We start from the raw sequence: 24,568 nt of genomic DNA, 5'->3' as shown, positions 1-24,568 counted from the left end.
CACTCGCTCTGCCTCACTCTGTGGTTGTGAGTATGTGAGTGTATGTTTTGTTCCAATAACTTGCTGGGAACAAGGGGAAAACACAACAAACCCCATGCCTCACTCTAGCTCTGGAGCACCCGCGCCGGGCTGCATGGGGACTGGCCGGAGGGGGAGGGCCAGCGGAGGGGGTAGGCAGAGCTTGGGGAGGAGATGAGGTGAAAGTAATTGACGCTGCCCAGCCGGCAGTGGGAGAGGCAGGGGATGCGTCAGTGTCGCCTGGAGCTGGCAGAGGTGTGAATGAGCAGCGGAGACACGCGCACTCCGCTCTGAGTGCTCATCCTGGGATGGCCTCGGCTCGTGGACCTGTGGCCCCCTCCTCCCCAGAACAGGTCAGTCACCTCCCAGAGGTTGAGCCCCCTCCGTGGAGCCAGGCGGTCTGGGAGGCTGGGCTGGGGGGTGGGGAGAGGGGCTGAGTGGTCTGTGCCAGGGAGGGGCAGGCACAGCCAGCCAGCGAGACAGACACCGGCAAAAGTGACCCAGAAAGTTGCAACTGTGCAAAGGAGTGCAGGAAGAGTTAGCTATGTGGTGGGGGCATGGGGGGAGGAGAGTGGGGGTGTGAGGGCTCCCCCAGCCCAAGGACCTGCTGAGAATCTGCTCTGTGTATCAAAGCTGCATTGTCCTAGCTCCCGGGGAGACGGGCCGGAGGTGCCCAGGAATTGTACTAATCAATACAGCCCCATTGTCCGTGCCACGGCAGTTACTCCTATGGGGAGAGTGAGTGAGGGGGCAGGGGACGTGGTACATGGACTCAGCAGTGAGGGTGGGGGAAGAGGATGGGATGGGAGGCTCAGCTGGGAGGCAAGAGACCCCAGAGAACGTTCACAGTGTCCACGGCAAGCGCCTGGGTGGGCATCAGTGTGGCCTCATCCCTAGAAGCTGGGGATGGGCAACGATGTCAGGGGCAGTGGGGCTGATGGCAGCGAGGGTTTGGGGATGGAGAAAGCCATCCTCCCCACCCTGTAGAGCATCCTGACTTGACCTTCAGGAGGCCAGAGAAGGAATGTCCTCTGGGGAGACATGGGTTGGGTTTGGGAGAAGCTTTATGCAGGGCTGCCCTCAAACCTGAGAATTGCCAGAGTCGCAAACCAAAGCTACTTCCCAGAGTGCCAGCCTGCTGCCAACCGACTGGGGTAGAGGCTGCCCACAGCTGCATGCAGTGTGAGACAGGGCTGCTGGGCTTCTCCAGAGCAGGGGCAGGGCCCACCCAGTATTCCCCTTCGCTGCTCCCCAGGGCCTGGAGCGAAGCCTGGCATGCCTGGGGGTGCATCTCCTGTCTGCTCTAAACAATGTCGGCAGGTCTGTCTCCACCGATGAGGGCTCTGGACGAAACGGCACAGGGCATGCCTTTGGTTCTCTCACCTGCTTGAAGGCTTGGACTCCCAACAGGTGCCCAGAGCTTGCTCTCAAGTTTTCCTTGGGGCAGGAGGCACAAACGGCCCCTGGGTACTGCTCGGGACTAGGGTGGATTTTCCCACGGTCCTGCTTCTTCACCTCTGGCCCCGGACTCTTTCCCATACCTGGATAAGCCAGGCCAGATGAAGGGTGCTACCTCAGGGCCAGCCTGGCTCCTGGATTGATGGGAGAGAACTGGGCGGGGGCAAGAATCTAGGGGGGCAAGGAGGTCGTGAGGTCTTCTAAGGCAGCCACAGTTTACTGTAATGGCTATTCTGTCTGAATTCCCCGCTGGGGCTCAGAGAAAGTTGCCAGTGATCTGGATGTGGCTCAAGGTCAGTCTGGGATGTGGGGTCTTGTCTGTCCTCCTCCATAAAGTTTGTCTTGGATGGGACTTCATCCCATGAGCAAACCCTGGGGCTGCAGAGTCCTGAACAAGAGGCCTGCTGGATCCCAGCGGGGCCCGCCCAGCCAGGGCAGCTCCAGGATTCTTTAGTGTCCACGGAGAGCAGGAGGAGGGAGCTCACAATTCACAAAAATATCCAGGGGACACTGATCTGGGAAGGCGGGAGTGAGGAGCCAGAGGAAAGCCACAGCCCAGGGTAGAAGTCTGGGCTGTCTCTAAGACTGTGCGTGACGAAAGGAGGAGGTACATCCAGTGGTGGTGGTTACCTCTGGGGGTCGGCTTTGCAGCTCTGTTTCGTTTTTACTCTTTGCTGTAGTTTCCTTTTTTCTTTTCTTTTCTTTTCTTTTCTTTTCTTTCTTTCTTTCTTTTTTTTTTTTTTTTTTTTTTTTTTGGTGCTAAGCTTGTAATGCTTTTATAATTAGAAGAAAAACAATAACATTTAAAAAAGTCATTTAGAAAGTTAGTGGGAACTGATGGAAGATACAGGAGAGGGTCAGAAATAGGAATATTCCAGGCAAGGCAGAATCACAGAAATTAGTAGATCTATTGAGGTTGTCTAGTCTGTCCACTGATTTCATAGTTAGTTAAGGATGCTGAGTTGCAGGGAGTGGAAATGACCTGCCCAGAGTCACTGGGGGAGCAGGCTCTAGAATGCTGGGGTTCTCACTGCCCCGCGCAGGGTCCTGCCCTGCCAAGCCCAAGACATACAGAGGAGATCAGGATTCCTCTCGAACACTAGGGGTGTTCCAAGTTCCAAGAGTTCGTCTAGAGCAGGAATAAGCCAGGCACTGGGCTACGTAAAGGATTTATGTAAGTGATTGCTCGGAATGGCTCATCCGGCTAGCCAGGCACAGGGGTGGGAGGTCACAAGTCCTTGTGCGGGACTGGACACTGCTGCCTTAAGGACTGCTCCTAAGGGGAAGGGGCATCTGAGGGTCTTATGCGCGTTGTACGGTGGACAACGTGGAAGATGATCATCCAGCTCACTGCACTCAACCATGGAAAGAAAGCTCCAAAGCCTGCATTCTGCCCAACTTGGGGGAGTTCAGGCACAGGGCAGGGCTGTCCATATCCTAGAGACCACCATCAGGCCCACGGCCATGGAGTCAGAGGTGAGGGTGGGGGCTATCCAGGGAGTCTGGGGAAGAAGCACCAGGCCACCATGGCTTAATTCACCACCGAGGTGTGAGCAGGGGAGGAAGAGAGAGCAGCGTGGGGCAGACAGTGAAAGATGGGTGATGGGCAGGAGAAACCTGGAGCCCAGCCAGTCGGCAGGGCTAAGCTGGGTTAGGCAGAAAGACTGCCAGTCTGGGTGAAACCATGAGCACCAAAGGATTCTTTCGTGGGCACCTCCAGGCCGACGTCCACTGCAGGGACAGTTCTTATCAGTGACACAGGTGTCCACCCAGCAGATGGAGAAAATGAGAGGCATAGGATAGGGAAGATTATGCAAGGAGAACAAAATCTAGGCAGCACTGGGAAAGGCTCACCAGCCATGGGCTTTGCTGCCCAGGAAGGAAGTGACAGAGAGTCCCCAGAGGAGAACAGAGAAGGGAACTGGAACCCCCAGAAGCCTCGAAGAGCACTTTGGCGATCCTTTCTTCCAGTGTACTTGGAGAAAGGTAGGCTTGCTCTATCCTCTGCAGAGAGCCAAGCCCTCACCAGCCAAGTCGCCTGAGCAGAGCTCGTGCTGGAATTGAAGTCCTGGCCATGGGGAGGCTCCCACAGTGACCTCCCAGCCACAGCTCCAGGAGGCGGCCCCACAGTGCTGAGATGCAGGGCTGGGGAGCGGAGCTGTGCTGCTTCTGCCGGGCGCTTCTCACACTGCTTGCAGGGTGTCACTGACCTCCAGCTCTCTCTGCACTGCAGACCCCTGGTGCTGCCGGGAACTTCCACTAGAGCCCCATCCCCAGCTCCCCCGTCCCAGGCCTCTGTCCCAGGCCTCCTGCCTCCCCTCCCCGAGTTGTGGGCTGTGGCCAGCAGGGCTGAAGTGGTTAGCGCAAGGCCCAGTGGTACGCTGCTCATTAACTGAGCAGTGCTGGCTCCCGAGGGCTCAGCCAAGCGGCTGCCTGTGGCACGTGGCTGGGGGCATCACCACCCTTGCTGTCCCCCTCGATGCCAGGGAAGGAGCAGACCCCAGAACCCCAAGTCTGGTCCTGTTGTGCTTGGTTGCGGGGGTGAGGGGTGGGGGTGGGTGGGGGTGGGTGGCTGGGGCCAGGAGAGAGGCCCCAGGCTACAAGACTTCGGTCTGGTCTCGGCAACGGGCCTTGACTCTGCCCTGCCCATGAAACCATCCTGGACCCTCGAGTGTCTCTTTTACAGCTGTAACCACTGCTTCGTGACCCCACCCATGTACTCCGCAGCTGCCACAGTCTCCCATTGTGCCCCTAAGTAAACAAGCTTTGGACAGAATAAAACTGTTATTGTAGGGTCAACATATAGGAGCCCTATTTGACCGGGATTTGTTTGGGAATGCATAAACTGTCCCCAAGCAGGCCTCCCAGCCTCTGAAAAAATGCCCCCCTGGACTGTGCAGAATTGCTAGGCCTGTCCCAAAGAAGGCCCTAGGAGGTGATAACAGCCTTAGGCGAGATTCAGTAGGGGCCAGTCCCAGAGGGCACGCTCAGGCTGTGAGCCACCCTCTCCCAGAGCCAGACCGGCCTTCAGGCCCCTTCATCAGGGAAGCCTTCCTGACTTCACCCTACTTGCCCCTCACCTGGCCTCCTTCCATATTCCTGTGACTTGAGAACTTCCACTCTGTGGTCACCTTGTGGCTGCATATGAAAATCACCTATTTGTTTATTTCATTGATGGCTTGCTTCCCCACTAGACTTTGAGCTCTGAGTGTGTAGGGGTGTCTGTTTAGTTCACTGCTGGATTCCCAATGCCTGGCACAGGGCCTGGCACACAGTAGGTGTTAGTAAATCTCCATGGTTGCGTGAATGAATGTATGTAGACTCTTTCAGCCTGTCCATTTGCTCCGGGTGCTCCTTGAAGGGGACCCTGGTTCCTGGTGCTGTGTCCCCAGACCTCCCTGGAGGGTGTGAAGGTCAGTGTCTCCTCCAGGGGCAATGCTTGATTGCGTGTGCAGGACAGTTGATCCACAAGGGTGTCTCTGCCGTGGTGCCCGTGACATGCAAGCCAAAATCTGCCCACCATGGGAACAAGGGGTGCTTGGCTGGGACCTCCACTGGCCGCTGGTGCCTCCTGTGCCTGCATTCCCAAATGGGCCTTTCTGGAAAGCACACAGGTCCCAATGAAGCCGTTCCTTCCCTCTGCATTTGTGGGTCAGTGTCAGGATCCGACAGCATTTCAAAGCACCAGACCTCTTTGTTTATTGGCCAGTGTGACTGTTGTCCTTGAATATGTCTCTTTCAAGCTGAGGGTCAGTGTCACTTCAGCAACATCCCTCAGAAGCCATGCTGCTCTGTCTCTGATCCTGGTGTCCTCCTGGGACTCCTATCTGTTTCAAGAGAATAGCCCATCTCTGAGAGGCTCTCTCTGTCACTCAAGGACTGTGCTTCTCTGTTGGTGATTCTCAGGGTCCCTGTCTCCTAGTGAGACCCCCCCACCCCCCCCCCCCCCCCCCCCCCCCCCGTGACCTTTAGGCTCTTGCTCAAGGTGGCTTGATTTCCTGTTCACCCTGGGAGGGGGTGGAAGGGGCGTGGCATGGGAAGGGGTGCATTTACACTTATAAAGGGACTTGCTGAGCCAGTTCCAATAGTACAGTTGGGGCTTAAAAGGGGCTGTCCTCAGTGGGGCCTCAGGCCACCCAGCCCAGCCCTGCAGCTCTCCAGGAAGGCCTGACTTCCTTTCCTTGGGGCAAATCCCCTCATCAGCCCTTCCTGGCCAGCCCCCTTCTCTCAGCTCCGAGACCTTTTTCCGGAGTCCCTCCCTCTGTTTCCCCTAGCAGAATCTGTCCTCCAAGTCTGGCGTGGTGCCTACAACTCTGGTCTCCTCCCCCAGCTCATGGCCAGCACCACCCAGCCCAGGTCAGCTTCCCCAGGGCCCTCTCCCCAGCCACGGGCGATATAGATGGCTCCCCTGGGCCCTCCCACCCAGAGTCCCAGAACGCCCTCCCCAAGTCTGGCCCTGCTCACTTGCTCCTCCAACCCCCACCTCACAGCCCTGCCCACCCTGTGCCCCCAGGAGAGCGCCTTCAGCTGGGGGGAAGGGGTCGGGCATCCCCTCCCCCGCACCGCCTGCCCATGGGCAGCGTGCTCAGCCTGGTGATGTGGTAGCGGCGGGTGGGGGGGGCTGTCTGGACACAGGCCCCTTTGTGCCCAGCCCGACTTGGCTGCTTGGTATGAGGCTCAGCTGCTCCCAGATCCTCACCCAGAGGGGAGAGGGGAGGCTTTGGAGGGGCTGGGGCTGGGGGGCTCTGGACTCGAGCGCCCTCTCAGCGTCCCACCTCTCGGATGTTGGCAGTCGCTCCCCAGGTGGGCTGGTGCTCCTGGCACGGGGTGCTGGGGGGCTGGTGAGGGAGGCCCCGCTTGGCACCCTCTGGCAGCCACTCCTCCCTTCTCCCCTTCTCTGCCAGGCCTGCCAGCAGCTCCTGCCAGCAGAGGGGAAGCCCAGGGTGGGGGTGGGGGCTTGGAGGGTCCATGGTGTCCCCGCTGGGAGAGGCCCAGAGGGTCAGGCACGGGAGCACAAATGCCTTTCTGATGGTAGCTTCTCTCCTGTCCCCACAGAATGGTGCTGTGCCCAGCGAGGCCACCAAGAGGGACCAGAACCTCAAACGGGGCAACTGGGGCAACCAGATCGAGTTTGTACTGACGAGCGTGGGCTATGCCGTGGGCCTGGGCAATGTCTGGCGCTTCCCATACCTCTGCTATCGCAACGGGGGAGGTACCCAGCGGGCACAGGGCAGGGACCACCCACTTGGATAGAGCCTACCCACAAGGCGCGGGCTACCCCCTCCCTGGCACAGACCCCACTCCAGACAGGCTGGCCTCTGGCCTCTGGCTCTCCTCTCCTTTGCCCCCATCCCTGGCTTAGGTACCCTTTACTAAGGCACAGACCACCACCCCCTGACCCTGGCTATCTGCTGTTTGGGCCAGACCCTGCTAGCCTGCTCCCTCGGGGCGAGGAGCCCTGGAGAAAGGCACCCCAACCTCCCAAGTTTCCCAGTCTTATACCCCCTGTGTTTCAACAACCCCCTAAATGGTTCAGGGAATTTGAGGATCCCAGTGACTTATGTTTGTGAAATTGCTTGGTTAAGCCATCAACGCCCACCCTCACATGATGGTTCTGGGGCCAGGATTCTGCTCAGGAAGCCTCTGTCAAATTCAAAGACAGGCCGTGGGTAGGATACCTCGGACCCAGGCTCCTGCTCAATGCGTGGCTCACCCTCCTCGGGTCTCAGCCAAACGCAAAGGTTTTGCTGTTGGGTTCTTGGCAGGAAGAGGGTGGGACCCCCCAGGCCCACCCTGAGCCTGCCCTTTCCCTGCCTGCCAGGCGCCTTCATGTTCCCCTACTTCATCATGCTGATATTCTGCGGGATCCCTCTCTTCTTCATGGAGCTTTCCTTCGGCCAGTTTGCAAGTCAGGGCTGCCTGGGGGTCTGGAGGATCAGCCCCATGTTCAAAGGTGAGGCCTGGGTGGGGTGCACACACACACACACACACACACACTCACATGCACGTGTGCACACGCACAGACACACGGGCTTCTGGGGGCCTACTCACCCATCTGTACAAACACTGCCAACCCCCACGGAGCCCTGGTGCTGACCCCAAGCCCTACATCAATGGCCAAGGCCATGGGTGCATGCTGGGATCCGTGTTTACTCGGCCTCCACCCTCCCCTCCCACCACGTGTATACACAAAGCCCCTTTGCCCCCCAGCTCGCCCCGGCCGAGGCCTTGACCTGTCCCTTCTGTGGCCCTCCATAACAGCCCGCCCCTTAAGTGCTTCAAAATTAACCTGGCCTCTTTCAGCTAGATGTGTGAGGCTGCTTCCATTCCTTCCCTTCTTCCAGGTGTGGGCTACGGCATGATGGTGGTATCGACGTATATTGGCATCTACTACAATGTGGTCATCTGCATTGCCTTCTACTACTTCTTCTCATCCATGACACACGTGCTGCCCTGGGCCTACTGCAGTAACCCCTGGAACACGCCCGACTGTGCCGGAGTGCTGGACGCCTCCAACCTCACCAACGGCTCCCGGCCTGCCGCCCTGCCTGGCAACCTTTCCCACCTGCTCAACCACTCCCTTCAGAGGACCAGCCCCAGCGAGGAGTACTGGAGGTGAGTCCCCACTGGGCCTGGGCCGGGGTGGGGGGGAACCCCTGGTGCCAAGCCTCATCCCTCCCTCCCACCGTCGGGCAACTTCCTGCAGACTAGGTAGGATGCTGGGAACAGAGCATGGTAGAGGCACATGAAGAGGTAGAAGGAGTTTACAGACTAGTTCAGGAGAAGAGGCTGACACCCCAGAGGGTGATGGAAGGCAGGATGTTGAAGTGAGAGTCCTTACAAAGTGCAGTGAGGGAGGCTCGGCGGTCAGGCAAGTCCGCAGAGGAGAGTCAGGGGGAAGGGGGGTGGCTTCCTGGTAAGAAGGCATAGCAAAGGCCCTAGATCCCAGATGAGCAGAGGCTGGACCTGAGATCTAGGGGAAGCTGTTCTGATGTAACAGGTGTGTGGAAAACCCATGGACCATAAAGGGGACCGGCGGGGCCACCAGCCTTCTTCGAGAATGTATGTGAATTAAGCTTAGACGTACTGCTGCAGAGCAAGGAGAGACAGCCATAGGGCTCTCCTGACCCCAGGGCTGTCATCATCAAGCTGTGCATAGGAAAGACAGCCTGGCACTCCTGTGCTCTGTGGTGACAGAGACTGCAGTCTTGGGGCTGGCTGCAGGGAAGCTGTTGCTGGAGGTGTTCTGTCACACCTCGTCCCAACAGGGTGGTTGTGAGGGCACAGTAGGATGTCCTAAAGGAAATTCCCCATGTCCTTGTGGGAAACCCGTGGGAAGAGAGTGTTGGGGGCGTGTGGGTAGGCCATGTTAATTCATTCACATTTTCGTGGTCTGCTCTGCCAGGCCCTGTGTGCCCATGGGGACTGAGTAGCCCAGAGTCCCTACCCTGAGGAGTTCACAATCTAGGGGGGAGACAGGCAGCTAATCATATTAGGGCCAGGTACCTACATGCTGATACGCTCAGGGATGTGGTCGGGGACACAAAGGAGGTGGTCAGTTCTGAGGGGATGGGGGCAAGAAGAAGTGGTCCGGAAGGCTTCCCAAGGAGGGAGGAGGGAGGTACAGAAGGGATTGGGAAAGACACAGGCAGGTAAGCTGTGGCCAGGAGGTGGCAAGCTGGAGACAGGTGTGATAGAGTATTGAGACAGGAGAGGCCAGAGGCATCATAAGGCACAGGGCTTCCCGTGCCAGGCCGAGGGTTTGAAGTTTCTCCGCCAACTGGTAGAGAGGCATAGGGCAGACGGCCAAGGCCCCAGGGAGACTTGCAGTCCTAGCAGGTCAATATCTTCTAAGCCTGGTCCCAGTGCTCAGACCCTGCAGGGCCCAGCTTCCCTGTGCCAGCCTCTGTGGTGCACCACAGCCATCCAAGGACAGCTAAGATGTCACTACCCGCAGGGGCTCATGGTGTAGACCACAGAGCTGCTGCCTCCCTGTGAGAGGCAGGCAAAATTACCTCTGGGCAGACTCAGCCATTCGGTCGCTGGACAGATCAGTTTTTGAGCACCTAGTAGGTACCAGACACTGCACTCAGTAGGGAGACAGAATGAGGAGTAAGACACACAGATCCTGCCCTCATGGAGGTCACGTCTACTGAGAGAACTAAGCAAATAAGTGCCCAGTTAGGTATTCTACTACGTTTGAGGCATGGCGTGGACTGGACAACTTGATTTAGACTAGGGGGTGAACCTGGGAGGACAAAGCCCCGCCCACACCCATGGGACTGCTCCGCGGGGTGAGAAGCTCTCACCCCAGAGGCCATCTGCCAGGGATTCCCAGCTGGGTAGGGCCACCCAGGGCAAAGCTCTGGAGATTTTATCCAGTACAATTAGAGGAGAATAGCCCTCAAAGAAAACTGGTCATGGGTGGGGCACGGGTGCCCATTGGGTGGCCCATTGAACTCTCCTCAGGGCTGGAGCCAGGCCCGCCTGACTCGCCACTGTCCTAGACAGGACTTTCTCTGCAGGATGGCTCCCTGCTGCCCCCTCCTGGAGAGCCTGGGAACATGAGCCTTGAGAGGGCCGCCCAGGCTGGCTTCAGCAAGGGAAGTGAGGAGAGCAAACAACCCTATTTCCTGGGCACCTACTGTGTGCCGGGAGCATTGTTTCGTATAGTGTTATCCCTATTTTTCAGATTCAGAGACTGATGTTCAGAGGTTAAGGAACTAGGCAGCAGTGCTGTGTCAGGATATGCATGTCCCGCTGTGCCTGGTGCCTGGTGTGAATTAGGCCAATGATACTCTGCAGGTGATCTCGGTCCACAGTCTCCAACACCCCTTTGGAAAGCTGTGTGATCGCATTTGAGCCCCACAACAACCTTGTTTGGTAGCTCGGGCAGGTAGGATAAAATATGCCCATTTTACAAGTGAGGAAAACAACTCAGAAGGATTAAGAGACTCCTCTGAAGCAAGAGAAGCTCAGAGGGCAGATTTCCGAACGCGGGTCTGCCTCTTGCTCACCCTCTGGCCCATGATCTCCTCTCTCTCTTTGTCCCTTCCGTCTCATTTTACGGTCCTCTGCGTGCTGGTCTGAGTCCAGCCTGTAGGCCCTGAGCTCACGGCCATGCCCTCGCCTCCAGAGCCTGTGGTGCACCCCTCTCCCAGTGTCTTCATGGCAGTTCTGGAGTCACACAGACCTCACTCAAATCGTGGCTCTGCCGCTTATCAGCTGTCTGGCCTTGGGAGATCAGCAAACCTCTCTCAGTCATAGCTATTCATCCATTAAATGGGAGGAGTCACAACACCTACCTTGTCGTTATGAAGATGAAATGAGATCATGCGGCATAAATACCAAGAACAGTAATGGGTGTTCCGTAAGCCTAGTGACATCCACTGCTGGAGATGCAAAGAAATAGATTAGGGTGCTTTGTTTTCAAGGAGTTTATCATCAGGTTGGGGAAATTAATAAATAATGCAGAATGTGGGTCCCCTGGGTGGCTCAGTCAGTCGGGCGTCTGACTCTTGATTTCAGCTCAGGTCATGATGTCACAGTTTGTGGGATCAAACCCAATGTGAGGCTCTGCACTAACAGTGCTTAGCCTGCTTGGGATTCTCCCTCTCTCTCTCTCTCTCTCTGCCCCTCCCCCACTCTCTCTCTCTCTCAAAAAAAAAAAAATAAACATTAAAAAAAATGATGCAGAATAATCCCAGAGATGTTATGCATCAAGAGCCAACTTATAAATATACTGGGTTCCAAAAGTTCTTAGGTGAATTGATCTCAAAACACATGGTCCCAAAACAAAACAAAAAAATAAATATGGTGCCATAAAAAGAAAGGTAGAATTCATTATTTAGTTTTTAGCCCCTAATATTGTAAATGCTGTGCCCTCGCAAATAATATAAATAATTAAAAATTAAACGCTACCAGTTTAACATATATAATCAGACAAAGTTAAAAAAAAAATCTTTGGAACAAGAAACGGTGCCTACTTTGAATGCTGTTGCTTGAAGTAAAGGAACTCTGGGTAATGGCAGTAGAAGGACCCTGGGCTATTCTGGGGCAGAGCTTCCCAGCCGCAGGTGTTCTGAATAGGTATGCCCGGCTGGGTGAGACCGGGGTAGCCTGGAGCCCCCAGTTGCCTTCAGCTTTGAGTGCCCTTGTCTGCTTACCCCAATGGCCCCAAAGTATTTTGTGTGTGTGCTATGAAGGAAAAAAGATTGGAAAGCACTGTTGAAGGGGCCCAGGTGCCTCTTGGTAGTCCCACAGCCCCTGAACTTCTCCATCCCTTGGCCTTTGGTTCCCCCATCGACTAAGAGCCCAGAGAAGGTCAAAGGCAGGGCCTGGCTCTGATGCCTGTTCACCGTACCATCTCAGTGGTGGCAGTTGGGCAGGAGAGGGACGTGTTGGACAGCGCCCTTTCCTGGTCCTGGTGTGAAGGAAGGCCTCTAGGGAAGATTTGAGGCTAAGAAGAGGCCAAGCAAACAGCCTGGCAACATTGTCCCATGAGGGGACAGAATGACATCGCATCACAAGGTATTAAAAATGTTGCCATGAGGTTTGAGAACTGATCTGGAAAAAAAAGTGAAAATAGCTGAGAATGATAGAGGACAGCCTATGAGCTATCCTGAGAGGTCCTAGCTGTAAGAGGGGAAAGAAGGGAGCCTGTGTTTACCTAAACTCATCTACATATTATGCTATGTTGGCGTTATTATGCCCATTTTGCAGATGAGGAAACTGAGGCTCAAGAACTTGTCTGTCACTCATCACTTCTAGCCTGCCTCCCTCCCCAGGTTCTCTCCTTTCTACCTCCTGGTCCATTGTACCACAGTGTTCACTCATCCATTCAACAAATATTTACCGAGTACTTCTCTGTTCCAGGCACTTTTCCAGGCACTGGGGGTGCTAGGTACTCCTGCTTTCATAGAAGATGGATGACACACAAAATAAATAGATAAAATAAATAAGTTACAAAGGAAAAAAAAAAAAGGAGACATGTGCTGTGGAGGAAAATATAGCAAAGAAGTGGGTGAGGAGTGCTGGGCTGGGGCCAGGGTTGCAGTTTGAAGCAGGGTAGCCAGCAAAGGCCCCTTTGCAAAGAGGGTACCCTGAGTAAATACTTGAAGGAAATGCGGAGGGAGGAAGCCATGTTGGCAAACCCAGCTGCAGAATTTGTGGGGTCCAGTGTGAAATGAACATATGGGGCCCCATGTTCAAATGTATTAGGATTTCAAGATGCCAGTGGCAGAGCATTAAACCCAGCACAAAGCCTTCTCAGTATGGGGCCCCATACGACTGCATACCACGCACGTGTGTGAATGGATGTTTGAGGGAAAGAGCACACCAGACAGAAGAAACAGCACATGCAAAGGCCCTGAGGGAGGGCATGCCTGGCATGATTAAGGAACTGCGAGGAGCCCAGGGCAGCCAGTGCAGGGGAGTAGGGTGGGAAGACAGGCGATCAGAGAGATGGCAGGTAGGGGGCAGTAGGTCACTTAAGGCCTTGCAGCCACTGTAAGGACTTAGGCTTTTCCACGGTGAGAGCTGGGAGCCCCTGCAAAGTTTTGAGTCAAGGAGAGACCCTGACGATGCTCCTATAAAAACCCTTCAGAAGCTTCCCATTGCTCTTGGGATAAAATTCAAACTTCTTGGCCTTGACTTTGTGGCTTCTTATAATCTGGCTTCTTCCTATCCTTTACCCTTCTCTATTCCCTTTACCTTCTGTTCTAGCCTCACTGAGCTGCTGACATGCCCAGGCTAGGCCGTGTTATTTATTTCATGACCCCCTGTCCTGCTGCATGCTGCTGCCCCAGCCTGGCATGCACTTCCTCCTCCCAATTCCTCAAACCTTAGCTCTAGCCTCACCTCTTCCGGGAAGCCTTCCAGTGTGCCCCTCCCCGTGGCACTGAGACGCCCTTCCTGGTGGTACCCACGTGCCTGATTCAGGTCTGTATGCACAGCACCTAGCACAGGGCCTGGCACATAAGTGTCCGATCGATTGAAAGGGCACTGCTGGTGTGGCATAGGGCGCCAGATAGAGCCACACATACCTAGGGGAGGAATTCTGGTTCGAGCCTAGGCCTGTATGCCCCAGGGCCTCCCGTCTTTACTCAGCACTCCACCGTCTCCCTCGGTTCATCAGAGATGGAGAAGACTAGTGTGGGTGAAAAGCTCACAGAAAGCTTCCTGGAGGAGGTGACGCCTGATAGGATATGTCCAGTCTAGAGGAGAAGATGTTACTGAAGGGAGAAACGCACAAGCCAGGGCCTGGGATGGGCCCGGCAGGGAGTGAGACCTCCACACCCGAGGGGCTGAGGAGGCTGGACTCCAGGCGCCCTTGAGGGTCCTGGGAGAGGCTGCAACCAGTGGAGTCTTAGGGCAGCAGGCAGAGGGGGTAGGGCGGGGTTAGCTGGGGCTGGGGCCTTACAGTGACACCCTCCTCATACATGCGAGGACCTCTTGAGAAAGGAGGTTGCTGCCAGGCTGGGCCCCGGGCCTTGGGAATCTGTTGCTGGGTGTCAGGGTCCGGCCTTCAACCAGAGTATCCCCTTCCCCAGGCTCTATGTGCTGAAGCTGTCAGACGACATCGGGAACTTTGGGGAGGTGCGACTGCCCCTCCTCGGCTGCCTCGGTGTCTCCTGGGTGGTGGTGTTCCTCTGCCTCATCCGAGGGGTCAAGTCTTCAGGGAAAGTAAGTACCCTTCCCTCAGCAGGGTCTGTGCCCACCCAGAAAGATCCTGCCTCCCCTGCCGGGGTGGTGTGTAGGAGTCGGGGGCAGGCGGTGATGAAGGGACATGAGAGGGGAGGAGGAACCGGAGGGCCGGCTGTGGTTGGAGGGCCGGGGAGGGGGCGCCCAGGGCAGGAAGAGCTTGGAGGAGTCCAGTGGAGGATCTTGCACCTTGCATCTTGCACGCAGGTGGTATATTTCACAGCCACATTTCCCTACGTGGTGCTGACCATCCTGTTCGTCCGCGGCGTGACCCTGGAAGGAGCCTTCACGGGCATCATGTACTACCTGACCCCACAGTGGGACAAGATCCTGGAGGCCAAGGTGGGCTGTGGAGGAGGGCCTGGAAGGGGCAGGGAGGGGCAGAGAGGCGCCTGCCTCTGACCCCAGCTGCTCTGCCCGTCCTGCCCCACAGGTGTGGGGAGACGCCGCCTCCCAGATATTCTATTCGCTGGGCTGTGCGTGGGGAGGCCTCATCACCATGGCATCCTACAACAAGTTCCACAACAACTGCTACCGGTGAGACTCTCCCTGCCAGCCCGGGGCTGCCCCTCTACCCTGCAGTCTTCCCCAGGAGTCCCCAGACCCCCAGGTCCAGTGCAGCCCCCTGGACCCCCTGCTAGGGCCCTCCATTCCACTCACGGCCTTGAGGTCCTGGGAATGCTGAGTCTGGATCCGGCCACTGGAGAACACAGAAGAAGGTGGGGACAGTGATGCCCCAGGGGTCTGTGAGGACTCAAGAGCCTCAACCTACTTGAAAAGGCCCAGAGCAGGGGCATCTGGGTGGCTCAGTCGGTTAAGTGTCTGACTTCGGCTCAAGTCATGATCTCTCAGTTCGTGGGTTCGAGCCCCGCGTCTGGCTCTGTGCTGACAGCTGGGAGACTGGAGCCTGCTTCGGATTCTGTGTCTCCCTCTCTCTCTGCCCCTCCCCCACTGGTTCTCTCTTTCTCTCTCTCTCTCTCAAAAATAAATAAATAAACTTTAAAAAAAAAAAATAAAGAAAGGCCCAGAGCAGACCAGGAAAGAGGTTGGGGGGCCTTCTGTTCCTAGAACTTTCCATCTCAGTTCTTCTCTCAGCCCTAACTGGGCAAAGGGAAGCAAATTGCACATCCTGAGCCCCATTTTCCTCCCCAACAGGGACAGCATCATCATCAGCATCACTAACTGTGCCACCAGCGTCTATGCTGGCTTCGTCATCTTCTCCATCCTGGGCTTCATGGCCAATCACCTGGGTGTGGACGTGTCCCGTGTGGCTGACCACGGCCCTGGCCTGGCCTTCGTGGCTTACCCTGAGGCCCTCACGCTGCTGCCCATCTCCCCGCTCTGGTCCCTGCTCTTTTTCTTCATGCTCATCTTGCTGGGGCTGGGCACTCAGGTATGAGGTGCAGGACCTGGGCCAGTGGCTTGGGGAGGGAGGAGGCAGAGCCAGAGGCCAGGCCCCTGCTCTGATGGCCACATCCTGCAGTTCTGCCTCCTAGAGACACTGGTCACAGCCATTGTGGATGAGGTGGGAAATGAGTGGATCCTGCAGAAGAAGACCTATGTGACCTTGGGCGTGGCTGTGGCTGGCTTCCTACTGGGCATCCCCCTCACCAGCCAGGTAAGACCTGAGGGAAAAGCTGGGCTGGAGTTGCCAAGGTAGGGGGGCATAGTGGGTGGGGGAGCCCAGCCTCAGGCACCCCCGGCTCAGCTGCCCACTGGCCCGTAGGCAGGCATCTACTGGCTGCTGTTAATGGACAACTACGCGGCCAGCTTCTCCTTGGTTGTCATCTCCTGCATCATGTGTGTGTCCATCATGTACATCTACGGTAAGTGCCTGAGCTTCTGTGGCCTCTCTGGGCCCAGCCCCCGCCTATCCAAGCTGCTCTCCCAGCCCTGCTGACACCGCTCTCTCCAGGGCACCGGAACTATTTCCAGGACATCCAGATGATGCTGGGATTCCCGCCGCCCATCTTCTTCCAGATCTGCTGGCGCTTTGTCTCTCCGGCCATCATCTTTGTGAGTTCCGGGGCTGGCCCCTCCCTCCCTGCTGCCCCCAGGCGAGTGTCCTTCTCTTGGGAACCAGCAGAGGGAGAACAGGAGCCCATTCATCTGGCCAGAGCTCCCTGACGGGGTCTCTGCATCCACAGCTCTGGCCATTGGGAGACGGAGAGAGGTTGCACAGTCAGACGGAGACTTAGAAGCACCCAGGCACTGGCCTGGGGTTAGGAAGGGAGCATATAGAGCCCTGGATTTGACTGAAGACAGTGCCCAGCCTTGGAAGGGGAAAGCAGGCTGGCAGCGGCTGAGAGCTGGCCCTCCCTGCCTCCTTGGCGTTCCTGCCTGGTATCCCCAGAGAGGCCTCAGGAACAATTAGTGATATTGGTGTCAGCTCCATTGGCTTTGCTGAGCTCCTGCCTCCAACCCCTCTTAGCTGAGGTGCCTGGAGTACGTGGTGTGAATGCGTGAGTGTTCCAGAAGCGGGTGGTACAAGTCAGATGTCAGCTCAGGGTCAGGGGCAACCTCTTAAGCCTTCCAGACTTGGGAGAGGGAAGATCTCCACCAGTATTCAACACCTGGGAAACTCCCACGAGGGAGATGAATTGGTGGAGGGAACTTCCCCATGGCCAGCAACCAGGCATTTTCTGCACGGTGTTCATGTATCGACTCATGTGATACAACTCTCGGGTATCGTTATTATTCCCACTTTACAGATGAGGAAATGGAGGCACAGAGATGTTAAGTAATCGACCGAAGTTTACACAGCTAATAAATGACAGAGCCAGCCTTCAAAGCAGGTAGTCCAATCTGGAGCCTGCAGGCTGGGCCAGTGCTACACTAGAAACACCCGCAGGAAGGGGGAGCGCTCCATGGACTACTATCTGATTTTGCCCCCTTATGGTCAGGGTGGGAGGAAGGGGCACAAAGTGTTTGACAGTGGAGTGGTCACTCCGCAAAGAGGCAGGGCCATCTCTGAGTGACGGGAGGGTCAGCCCAGTGGCAAGGGCAGCATTCAGTCACGTTCCCATCAAGCCCAGCTTCTCTGTGCCACAGGGAGCTCATCACCGGATTTCCACTTTGGCTCATGTTTCTGGGTGCGGTGGGGAAGGCCCCTGAGGGCTGAGGCCTCCACCACATGGGGGGTGTGGGATCTTCCCCGAGGCTGGCACAGGCACCAGCTCTGGCCACTGGCCCAGCTTTGAAACAGGAGGAACGGAAGCCTCCTGTAAGTGGTGGGAGGCCAGGGAGGCCAGACATTGCTGCCAAGCGCCCTGCTCTCCGGGGGTTGTGGCTGAGGCCGTGCCCAGGACCAGCTTGAGGGGAGCTCATCCTCTAGAGCTCCGAGGAGGCTGCCACCCTGGGCAGAGACCTGGGGTACCGACCAAGGCAGGGAAGGAGGCAGGAAGGAGATGGGCACAAGAAGGTTCCAGAGGGGCAGCCTTGGCCTGGGTCCAGTGTCTCTGCGAGATTGAGGCAAGGTGGGCAGTGCCCTCTCTGTGCTCAGAAAGCCAGGCTGGAGTCACCTTAAGGTGAGGACTCCAGGCCCCGTGGACTCGTGTGTCTGGGCTGTTGTGTCTTCTCTGGGAGCTTTACTTCTTTATATTTCTGAAAAACTCTTTTTGACAAACCATCTTTTTCCGTCAGGGATCAGGATCTAGTTCCATTCGGGAAACTTGACATAAGCTTTCACTATGTGCAGCATCCCAGGAGGGCCCCCCACTGGATGTGGGTCTTGCTCTCCTGAATTTGGTCACTGGGATGCATCTGAGAGCTCAGGAGGCCGATGCTGAGCCCTCCTGGTGAGTGGCGCACACATACCCAGGCCCTCTGGGTGGTCCATGAGCCACCCGCCCATCTTTCCGCTTCCTTAGTTTTTTTGCTGTTGCTGCTGTGGCCCCAGGCTCCACTTCCCGTCCCACTCATCTCTTTCCAAAGTGGCTCCTGGCCTCCAGCCTGACACCCATCATTTATAGCTTTGGGGGCCTCCCCGGGCTGTCACCCTCTCTACAGCCATAGAGAGGGCTTCGTGCTCCCCTCTCCCCCATTGCCCCCACCTCTCTGCACAAGTCAGTTCAGATCAGCAAATGAGGTTGTGCCAGGCACTGTGCTGGGCCCTAGAGACCCAGAGCTGAGGCAATCCCAGGAGCTCCCCAGGCTATGGGAAACATTGAACGCTTAGCAGACAGAAAATGCCATTGAGAGCCCTTTGAGGAAGAGGGATGAGAAATCTGGAGAGCTTCTTGAAGGGGGCGACATTTGCACAGCATCTGACAAAATGTAGAGGATTCTCCAGAATAAATGAAGAGGGAGGAAAATGCTGGGTGCAGTCAAGACATTGAGACAAGGGTCATGTGGCCAGAAGGATGAGCTGAGATCTGGATGTGAGTTGGTAAAGCCCTAAGGCCAAGGATTTGGTCTTACTTCAGTAGGCAATAGGGAGCCATTGCGAGTCTTTGAGCAGAACTGACTGACCTCAAAGGGGACATCGATTGTTCGCTGGCTGATTCAGGATTATGGCGAAGACGGACCTCTCCTCTTCCGCAATGCCTACCTGCCCACCATGCCTTGGCCTCTGGTTCCTTCCACTTCTTCCACTACCCAAAACTGGACTTTGCCCCTGTCCTTCCCCAAAAATGTCTCTTTCTAGTTTGGGAAGCTGGAGAGGAAGGGAAGGAGTGCTGAGAGGAGGACCGAGCCCCGGGGAAAGGTGGGGGTGGGGAGTACTGGGCAGGCCTCACGTGCACTCCCATCCCTCCTCTCTGCAGTTCATTCTCATTTTCACGGTGATCCAGTACCAGCCAATCACCTACAACCACTACCAGTATCCAGGCTGGGCTGTGGCCATCGGCTTCCTTCTGGCTCTGTCCTCCGTCATTTGCATCCCTCTCTATGCCCTGTTCCAGCTCTGCCGCACAGATGGGGACACCCTCCTCCAGGTGAGGGGTGGGGGCAGGCAGCAGCTAGCTGAGCCGGGAGGGGGTGGGTGGATGGGGCTTAATGGCTTCTTTCTGAAGTGCCCTGCCCACCCCCCATGTCTACCTCTCCTGCAGCGTTTGAAAAATGCCACAAAGCCAAGCAGAGACTGGGGCCCCGCCCTCCTGGAGCACCGGACTGGACGCTATGCCCCCACCATACCGCCTTCTCCTGAAGATGGTCTTGAGGTCCAGCCGCTGCACCCAGACAAAGCCCAGATCCCCATGGTGGGCAGTAATGGCTCTAGCCGTCTGCAGGACTCCCGGATATGAGCACCGCTGCCCGGGGAGTGCCCCACCCCCGCCCATGCTCCCACCACAGAGACTGGGGAGACAGGGGACAGGTGTCACCGCTTGCCCCTGTCATGCCCTGGCCAGGGTGGCTGCTGTCACCTTGGCCATCACTGGTAGCGTGGTCATTTGTGCTCGTGTCCCCAGTGTTTACAGGTCCCTTGGATGCCAAGATGGCAGCTGGGGATGGGTGTGGGCGATGGGAGGGTCGGTGGGGGGCCCAAAGCACTTTGGAGGGGTCTCAGGCCAGGTCCCCAGAGATCTGCTGGGCTTTACATGGCCTCTGATGCCCCCACACTCTGCCCTGAGCTGAGGTTCTAGGTTGGCCCCCTACCTGTCCCCCTCCTTAGGCCTCCAGCCTCCTGACCAGTGTTCCTGCCCTCAGAGCAGACCCCAGCCCTGCCCAGGCAAATTTGGGTCTTCCTACCTGGGAGCAGGGTGACGGGCTAAGGGGCTATACAGTGTTACTCGTCAGGCTGTGCCACCCAGCCCTGTTTGTCTGTGTAATTATTTTTGTAAAAATTGTATTATCGTGGTTGCCACTCCCATGCCCCCAGCCTCGGGCCCCCTCTGTCTTCCAGGCCTGCCTGGACCTCACTTGGCTGCTCTGGGGTCTCCACACCTCATTCCAGCCCTAGCTGTCAGGCCCAGCCAGCAGAGGCCCATGACCCAGCAGCCTGCCCAAAGCACTAGTTTCCGGGGGCTAGGGGTGGGGTGCTGCTCAGCAGGAGGTTTGGACCCAGAGCCCTGGGGAAGGGGACCTTACATGAAACCCCCTTGCCCTCCCTCCACCAGGCGAAAGGAAGGCCCAGGCTTCCCAAACTGGGCTGCCCTTGTTCATGTGCCAAATGGCCCCAGCCTGCGTGCCCCATCCCCTCTCTGGAGCCAGAGCTCCCTCCCCCTGCAGTGTCTGTCTGTCCATCCTCTGTGCCCCTCTGTGCAGTGACAACCCCAGAACAGCCGCCTCTAATCCTCTGTAGCAATAACGGTGCACCGCCCACCCCTACCCATCCGTGCACCACTAGGATTTTAAAGTCCATAGATTTTAATGAAATTTCTATTCCTGTCTCTGAGCTGCTGCTGTGCTTTGTGTGAGTCCCCCAGGGGGACAAGAGTTGGGGCTGGGATGAGACCTCTGCCTGCCAAGAGTTTGTGGAGGGCTGGGAGAAGAAAGGCCAAAGGCTATGATCGTCAGAAGCAGACACTAGGGACTTGGCGAGGGGGTGGGGCAAGGGCCAGATAGACAGACAGCCTTGGCGTCCTGGCCAGGGCCCATCCAACCAAGACGAGATCTGAAGCGGGCTGGGCCACGGCAGCTGAGAGGTGGCAGCAGAGGATGGGGTGAGCCGAAGCCTACTTTGTGACCGGTCGCTCAGGTTGGGGCCTGGGGTGCTGTACTGGACATTGGAGTAGAAGCTGGCCTTTTCCCAGGGCTGTGCTGAAGCTTCCGTCCCCAGCGGCAGGTGGTAGTCAGGCCTCGAGGTCGGGGGCAGCGCTCCAGAGGAGGGGCAGGCAGGCAGCACCGGAGAGGCTCAGCCCAAACTCCAGAAGCCCCGTGGAGGCAAGGCAAGGGTCTGAGACCCTTGGAGGACCCCGCGGGCTGCTGCCTGAACAGGAAAGAGTAGCTGTGAGTGAGCAGTGGCCTGACCCTAGGCCTACCCTGTCAGCCATCCACCTGCTCCGGTTTACCTGTGGCTGGAAGAGACACAGGAAGGCCTCAGAGGCACCTGCAGCTCTTGTTGCATGGCCACCTTCTGTTCCCGTAGCTCTGGAGGACAGGTGTACCTGAGTCACAGCACCCAGCAGTTCCAGGGTGTGTACAAGTGTGGGGCAGGGGGCAGCAGGCTTGGTGCTCTGGGGTCCACTTGGGATCCTTACCTGCCAGGGTGGGCTCTAGGGTGGCCTCAGAGGGCTGGGATGCCCCTGTATACTCCTCTTCCAGGCGGCGCTGCAGGGAGAGCTGGCTCAGTGCCCCGGCCACAGGCAGGGGAGGGGCAGGGCAGGATACAGAGGCCATGATCCCATGGCGGGACCCCAAAACCAGCCCAGGCAGTCCCTGGGGACAGCACACTCCCACCCTCCACCCAAAAAGCCCAGCTTGGTAAAGTGCTGGCTGGCTTGGACTCAGACTTAGGGAAGGGAAGGAGCCAAGGACCAGGGGCAAATTTCACAAGTTAATCTAAAAGTGCTGACCTTGGACTTAGGGGCTCAACCAGAATCTTCTGGATTCACACACACACAGGGAACGTGCACGTGTGAGAAAAGGACACAGGACTCGCACACCTTTACATGCACATACGCACGGGGACATGCCCGTTTGTGGGTCTCACGCACCAGGTGAGAGGCAGGTGAGTCTACACTCAGCAGAAGGGCTCTGGGCAGCGAAGCCCAGGGCCGCAGCTCACCTGTAGGATGGGGATCATCCTCTCCAACGTGTGACACTCCTCCTCCAGGAGGCTCCTGGGACACATGGGAGTAAGGCAGCCAGGACCAGTGCCACAGGACTGTCTCAGCTGAGCCGTCCACATAGTGCTAACCTCCAGCTTTCACCTCCACCAGGCCCTCCTTCCTCAGCCCACCTTGCTCTCTGTGGCCGGGTGCTGGCCCAGCCTTCCAGCCCTTGCGGGCCTCTCCCTGGGCAGGATGTGTCCGTCCCTTGCCTCCCTCACAGTGCCCACCATCCTCTCTATTGCATGGGCCTCGTCCTGCCTCCATTCTGCCCTGCATCACGGCCATTCCCCTTCTCAAAACCCTTCTGTGGTTCCCCACCTCAGGATAAAAATCTTCGGGGCTCAGCGCCTGCTGGCATCCATCATTAACCACTTCCTGGAAGCAACTGCACAGGCCCTGCAGCAACCTGCCCTTTCCACCTCTCAGCCTTCCCCTCCTGGTCTCCCCACCAGGTGTGCGGCCTCCTCCTCCTCTCTCACAGTCCAGTCCCAGTACTTTAAGACTGGTCCCAGCCCCATCCTCCCTGTCTCCACCCTCACCACGCACACTCAGGGGCCTCACCGCAGGTGTCTGGCAACCTGGTCGATGCTGGACACGTTCAGCTGGTCCTTGATGACGCTGAGGTCCCTCTGACTGCTGCTGGCAGATGAGGCCAACATCACACCCCCCCCCCCATGTTGCCTCACCCCAGGCCTTCAGGACACGAATGCCACTTCTCCCAGACAATCCTGTGTCTTTTCTCACAAAGGCAACATAACATAGTGCAAAAGGGGAGGAGTTCTGGAGCCTGGGTTTGCAAATGGGCTCTGCCACCCTTCAGTGTGTGTGACCTTGTGCAAGTCAAGTATCCCTTCTGAGTTTTAGTTTCCTCATCTGTAAAAGGGGGCCACTGCTCCCCACAGAGTTGTGTAAGAACTAGAAATAAGTGGCTGCTTCCATTCACTTACGAATGTGCTCCTTTCTCACTTATTTCATTTGGTCCTCAGCGCTCTCTAACCCAGCCCTCACTGATCCATACATGTGGTTGTAGGAGGTCCAGCTCCAGGCCAGGAACTTCTCCGTGGAGCCAGGTGGAACCCACCAGCTGGCTGGGGCCCTCTGCTAAGCAGGGAGCGATCCCTCCTCTCCTACCTAGATTCACCTCCACTTTACCTGGATTCACCAGCTCTCATCTGGAATATCTCCTGTTCTGGCAAATTACACCCAGGCTCCTCCAGGGCAAAGCGCAGGACCCTGGGGCTATACTGGATCCAAGCCTGGGTCTGGTCTCTGCAGAAGATCACAGAAAGAAACTCCGAGGCTCCTTCCAGGGAACCACAGGAAGGCAATCCTGGCCCCTTATCAGGCACAGGGCTAGCCCCTCTTAGTTTTGCTGTGGGGCTTAGCGCCAGTTCTGAGGTTCCCACCTGCCCTCGCAGATGGCCTTCTGGCGGAGACCAAGGAGTAGCTGTCTCAGTTCCTGGCGCACGAGGTCTCTTAGGAGGGGCGGTGGTGCCAGAAGGGAGGAGGGGTCAGAGGTGGGTCGGGAGCCAGAGGCTTGGGAGGATCGAGCCTCACGGAGCAGTGACTGTAGCATCACCACCTGCAAGGAGAGCTGGGACACCTTGCGACTGGGGAGAGAAGTGACGGGCGTGAAGGGGGCTGGGGGACTGAGGGGCAGAGAGGAGTCAAGAGGGCTGGGCGGACAGTGAGATGCAGCAAGATCTCGAGAGTTATCGGGCAGGGCCAGGGATCCGGAGGAGGTGGGGAAATCACCCGAATCGTGGGACAGGCCTGGAGTGACCCATCAGCCCACTCCCCACCTCTGCCCGCAGTTCCAGGCTCAGGTCCACCGTCGTCTCCCCCAGAATCCTCTTCACTTCGGGCCGCTCCGGGAGCGGAACGTGCTCCTCTACCAGCACCCACAGCGACGGGGAGTCCCAAGACATGGCCCGCCCGCGCCGCCACTCCGCGACAAGCGGCCCCAGGCTCCGACCTGCGGGAGAGCAGGTCGGAGCGCAGCATCACTACAAGGCTGGTAGTCCAAGGCTGGGCCCTGCCCCTCGCTGGCCTCGCGGGCCACGCCCTCAAGCTTGTCGCGTTCGCCGGCCTCTCCCAAGCCCCACCCTTGTTCTGCCGCTAGTCAGTGACTGGAATTACTGGGTTGGGAGCACTGGCCTCTGGCGCTGTCCCTTCTGCCCCGCTTCTGCCTGACTCTCGGGGGCCGCGATTCCCGGTCACGGCCCCCAGGAGCCGGGCAGTGGCGACCAGGGCCCTAGCCCCGCCTCTTCCGCGCGGCCGTCACCCGGGAGACCGCGCCGCTACCCAGGCCCCGCCCCTAGCCATCCCAGGTGGGGAGGGCGGCGCCAGCTCGCGGGGAGTCGGACCCACGGCGGAGGCAGGTGGTTTGGAAGTCCGACCATCCACAGAGTTCTGACGCCAAGCGCTGTGGGCTCATCTCTGGGCAGCATTCGGCTTCGGGGCAGGTGGGAAGAACCCAGAAATGGGATTCCCCCTGGGATTATTACTTCGTTGCCTCCCCTAGCCCGGAGGCAGCGGCAGGGTAAACCTTTCCTCTTAGGGTTGGCGGAAGTCTCGCGAGCGACTGCGCTTGGAGGGGCCTGGGGAACCAGGACAGCCCGGGCCAGACAGAAGAATTGGGCCAGGTGCCCTCCCACAACACACAAAGGGACCTAGAT

The 24,568-nt window shown here is 57.5% G+C and overlaps 2 protein-coding genes across 4 annotated transcripts; one reads left to right on the top strand and one right to left on the bottom strand.

The window, feature by feature from the left end:
- Window positions 1-264: 264 nt before the first annotated feature.
- On the top strand, window positions 265-20,507 carry SLC6A9 (solute carrier family 6 member 9). Its single transcript, XM_040469959.1, is given in 14 exon segments — window positions 265-303; window positions 306-371; window positions 6,532-6,688; window positions 7,298-7,429; window positions 7,821-8,091; window positions 14,028-14,160; window positions 14,386-14,520; window positions 14,612-14,715; window positions 15,334-15,571; window positions 15,662-15,796; window positions 15,905-16,004; window positions 16,094-16,194; window positions 18,942-19,112; window positions 19,227-20,507. Coding segments are annotated over 14 exon segments (1,962 nt in total). The 5' UTR covers window positions 265-279; the 3' UTR covers window positions 19,422-20,507.
- CCDC24 (coiled-coil domain containing 24) lies at window positions 20,472-24,481 on the bottom strand. 3 transcript variants are annotated; one of them, XM_040469963.1, is made up of 9 exons: window positions 24,030-24,481; window positions 23,693-23,865; window positions 23,297-23,472; window positions 23,043-23,159; window positions 22,452-22,529; window positions 21,845-21,899; window positions 21,318-21,387; window positions 21,129-21,207; window positions 20,472-21,046 (listed from the first exon to the last, which is right to left on the bottom strand). In XM_040469963.1, the coding sequence occupies exons 2-9, from the start codon at window positions 23,816-23,818 to the stop codon at window positions 20,812-20,814; spliced, it is 936 nt and encodes a 311-aa protein (XP_040325897.1). In that variant the 5' UTR covers window positions 23,819-23,865; window positions 24,030-24,481; the 3' UTR covers window positions 20,472-20,811. The 3 variants fall into 3 exon arrangements, with proteins under 3 accessions (XP_040325897.1, XP_040325898.1, XP_040325899.1); XM_040469964.1 differs by having other exon boundaries at window positions 22,452-22,526; window positions 23,693-24,481; XM_040469965.1 differs by lacking the exon at window positions 24,030-24,481 and having other exon boundaries at window positions 23,297-23,500; window positions 23,693-23,803.
- Window positions 24,482-24,568: the final 87 nt, after the last annotated feature.

This window comes from Herpailurus yagouaroundi, unplaced genomic scaffold, assembly GCF_014898765.1.
Source record: "Herpailurus yagouaroundi ecotype Mexico unplaced genomic scaffold, PumYag 77, whole genome shotgun sequence".
NCBI classification, from domain to species: domain Eukaryota; kingdom Metazoa; phylum Chordata; class Mammalia; order Carnivora; family Felidae; genus Herpailurus; species Herpailurus yagouaroundi.
The sequence above is the reverse complement of the archived record's forward strand: the minus strand, read 5'-3'. Positions and strand labels throughout refer to the sequence as shown.

Excerpts from the sequence above, each read along its gene's own strand:
- CCDC24 (XM_040469963.1), bottom strand. The coding sequence starts at position 23,818 with ATGTCTTGGGACTCCCCGTCGCTGTGGGTGCTGGTAGAGGAGCACGTT. Across the intron at positions 22,530-23,042 it reads ATGAGAGCTGGTGAATCCAG|CAGCAGTCAGAGGGACCTCA; the intron begins GTAAAGTGGAGG and ends CTCATCTGCCAG. Across the intron at positions 21,900-22,451 it reads CAGGTTGCCAGACACCTGCG|GAGCCTCCTGGAGGAGGAGT; the intron begins GTGAGGCCCCTG and ends CATGTGTCCCAG.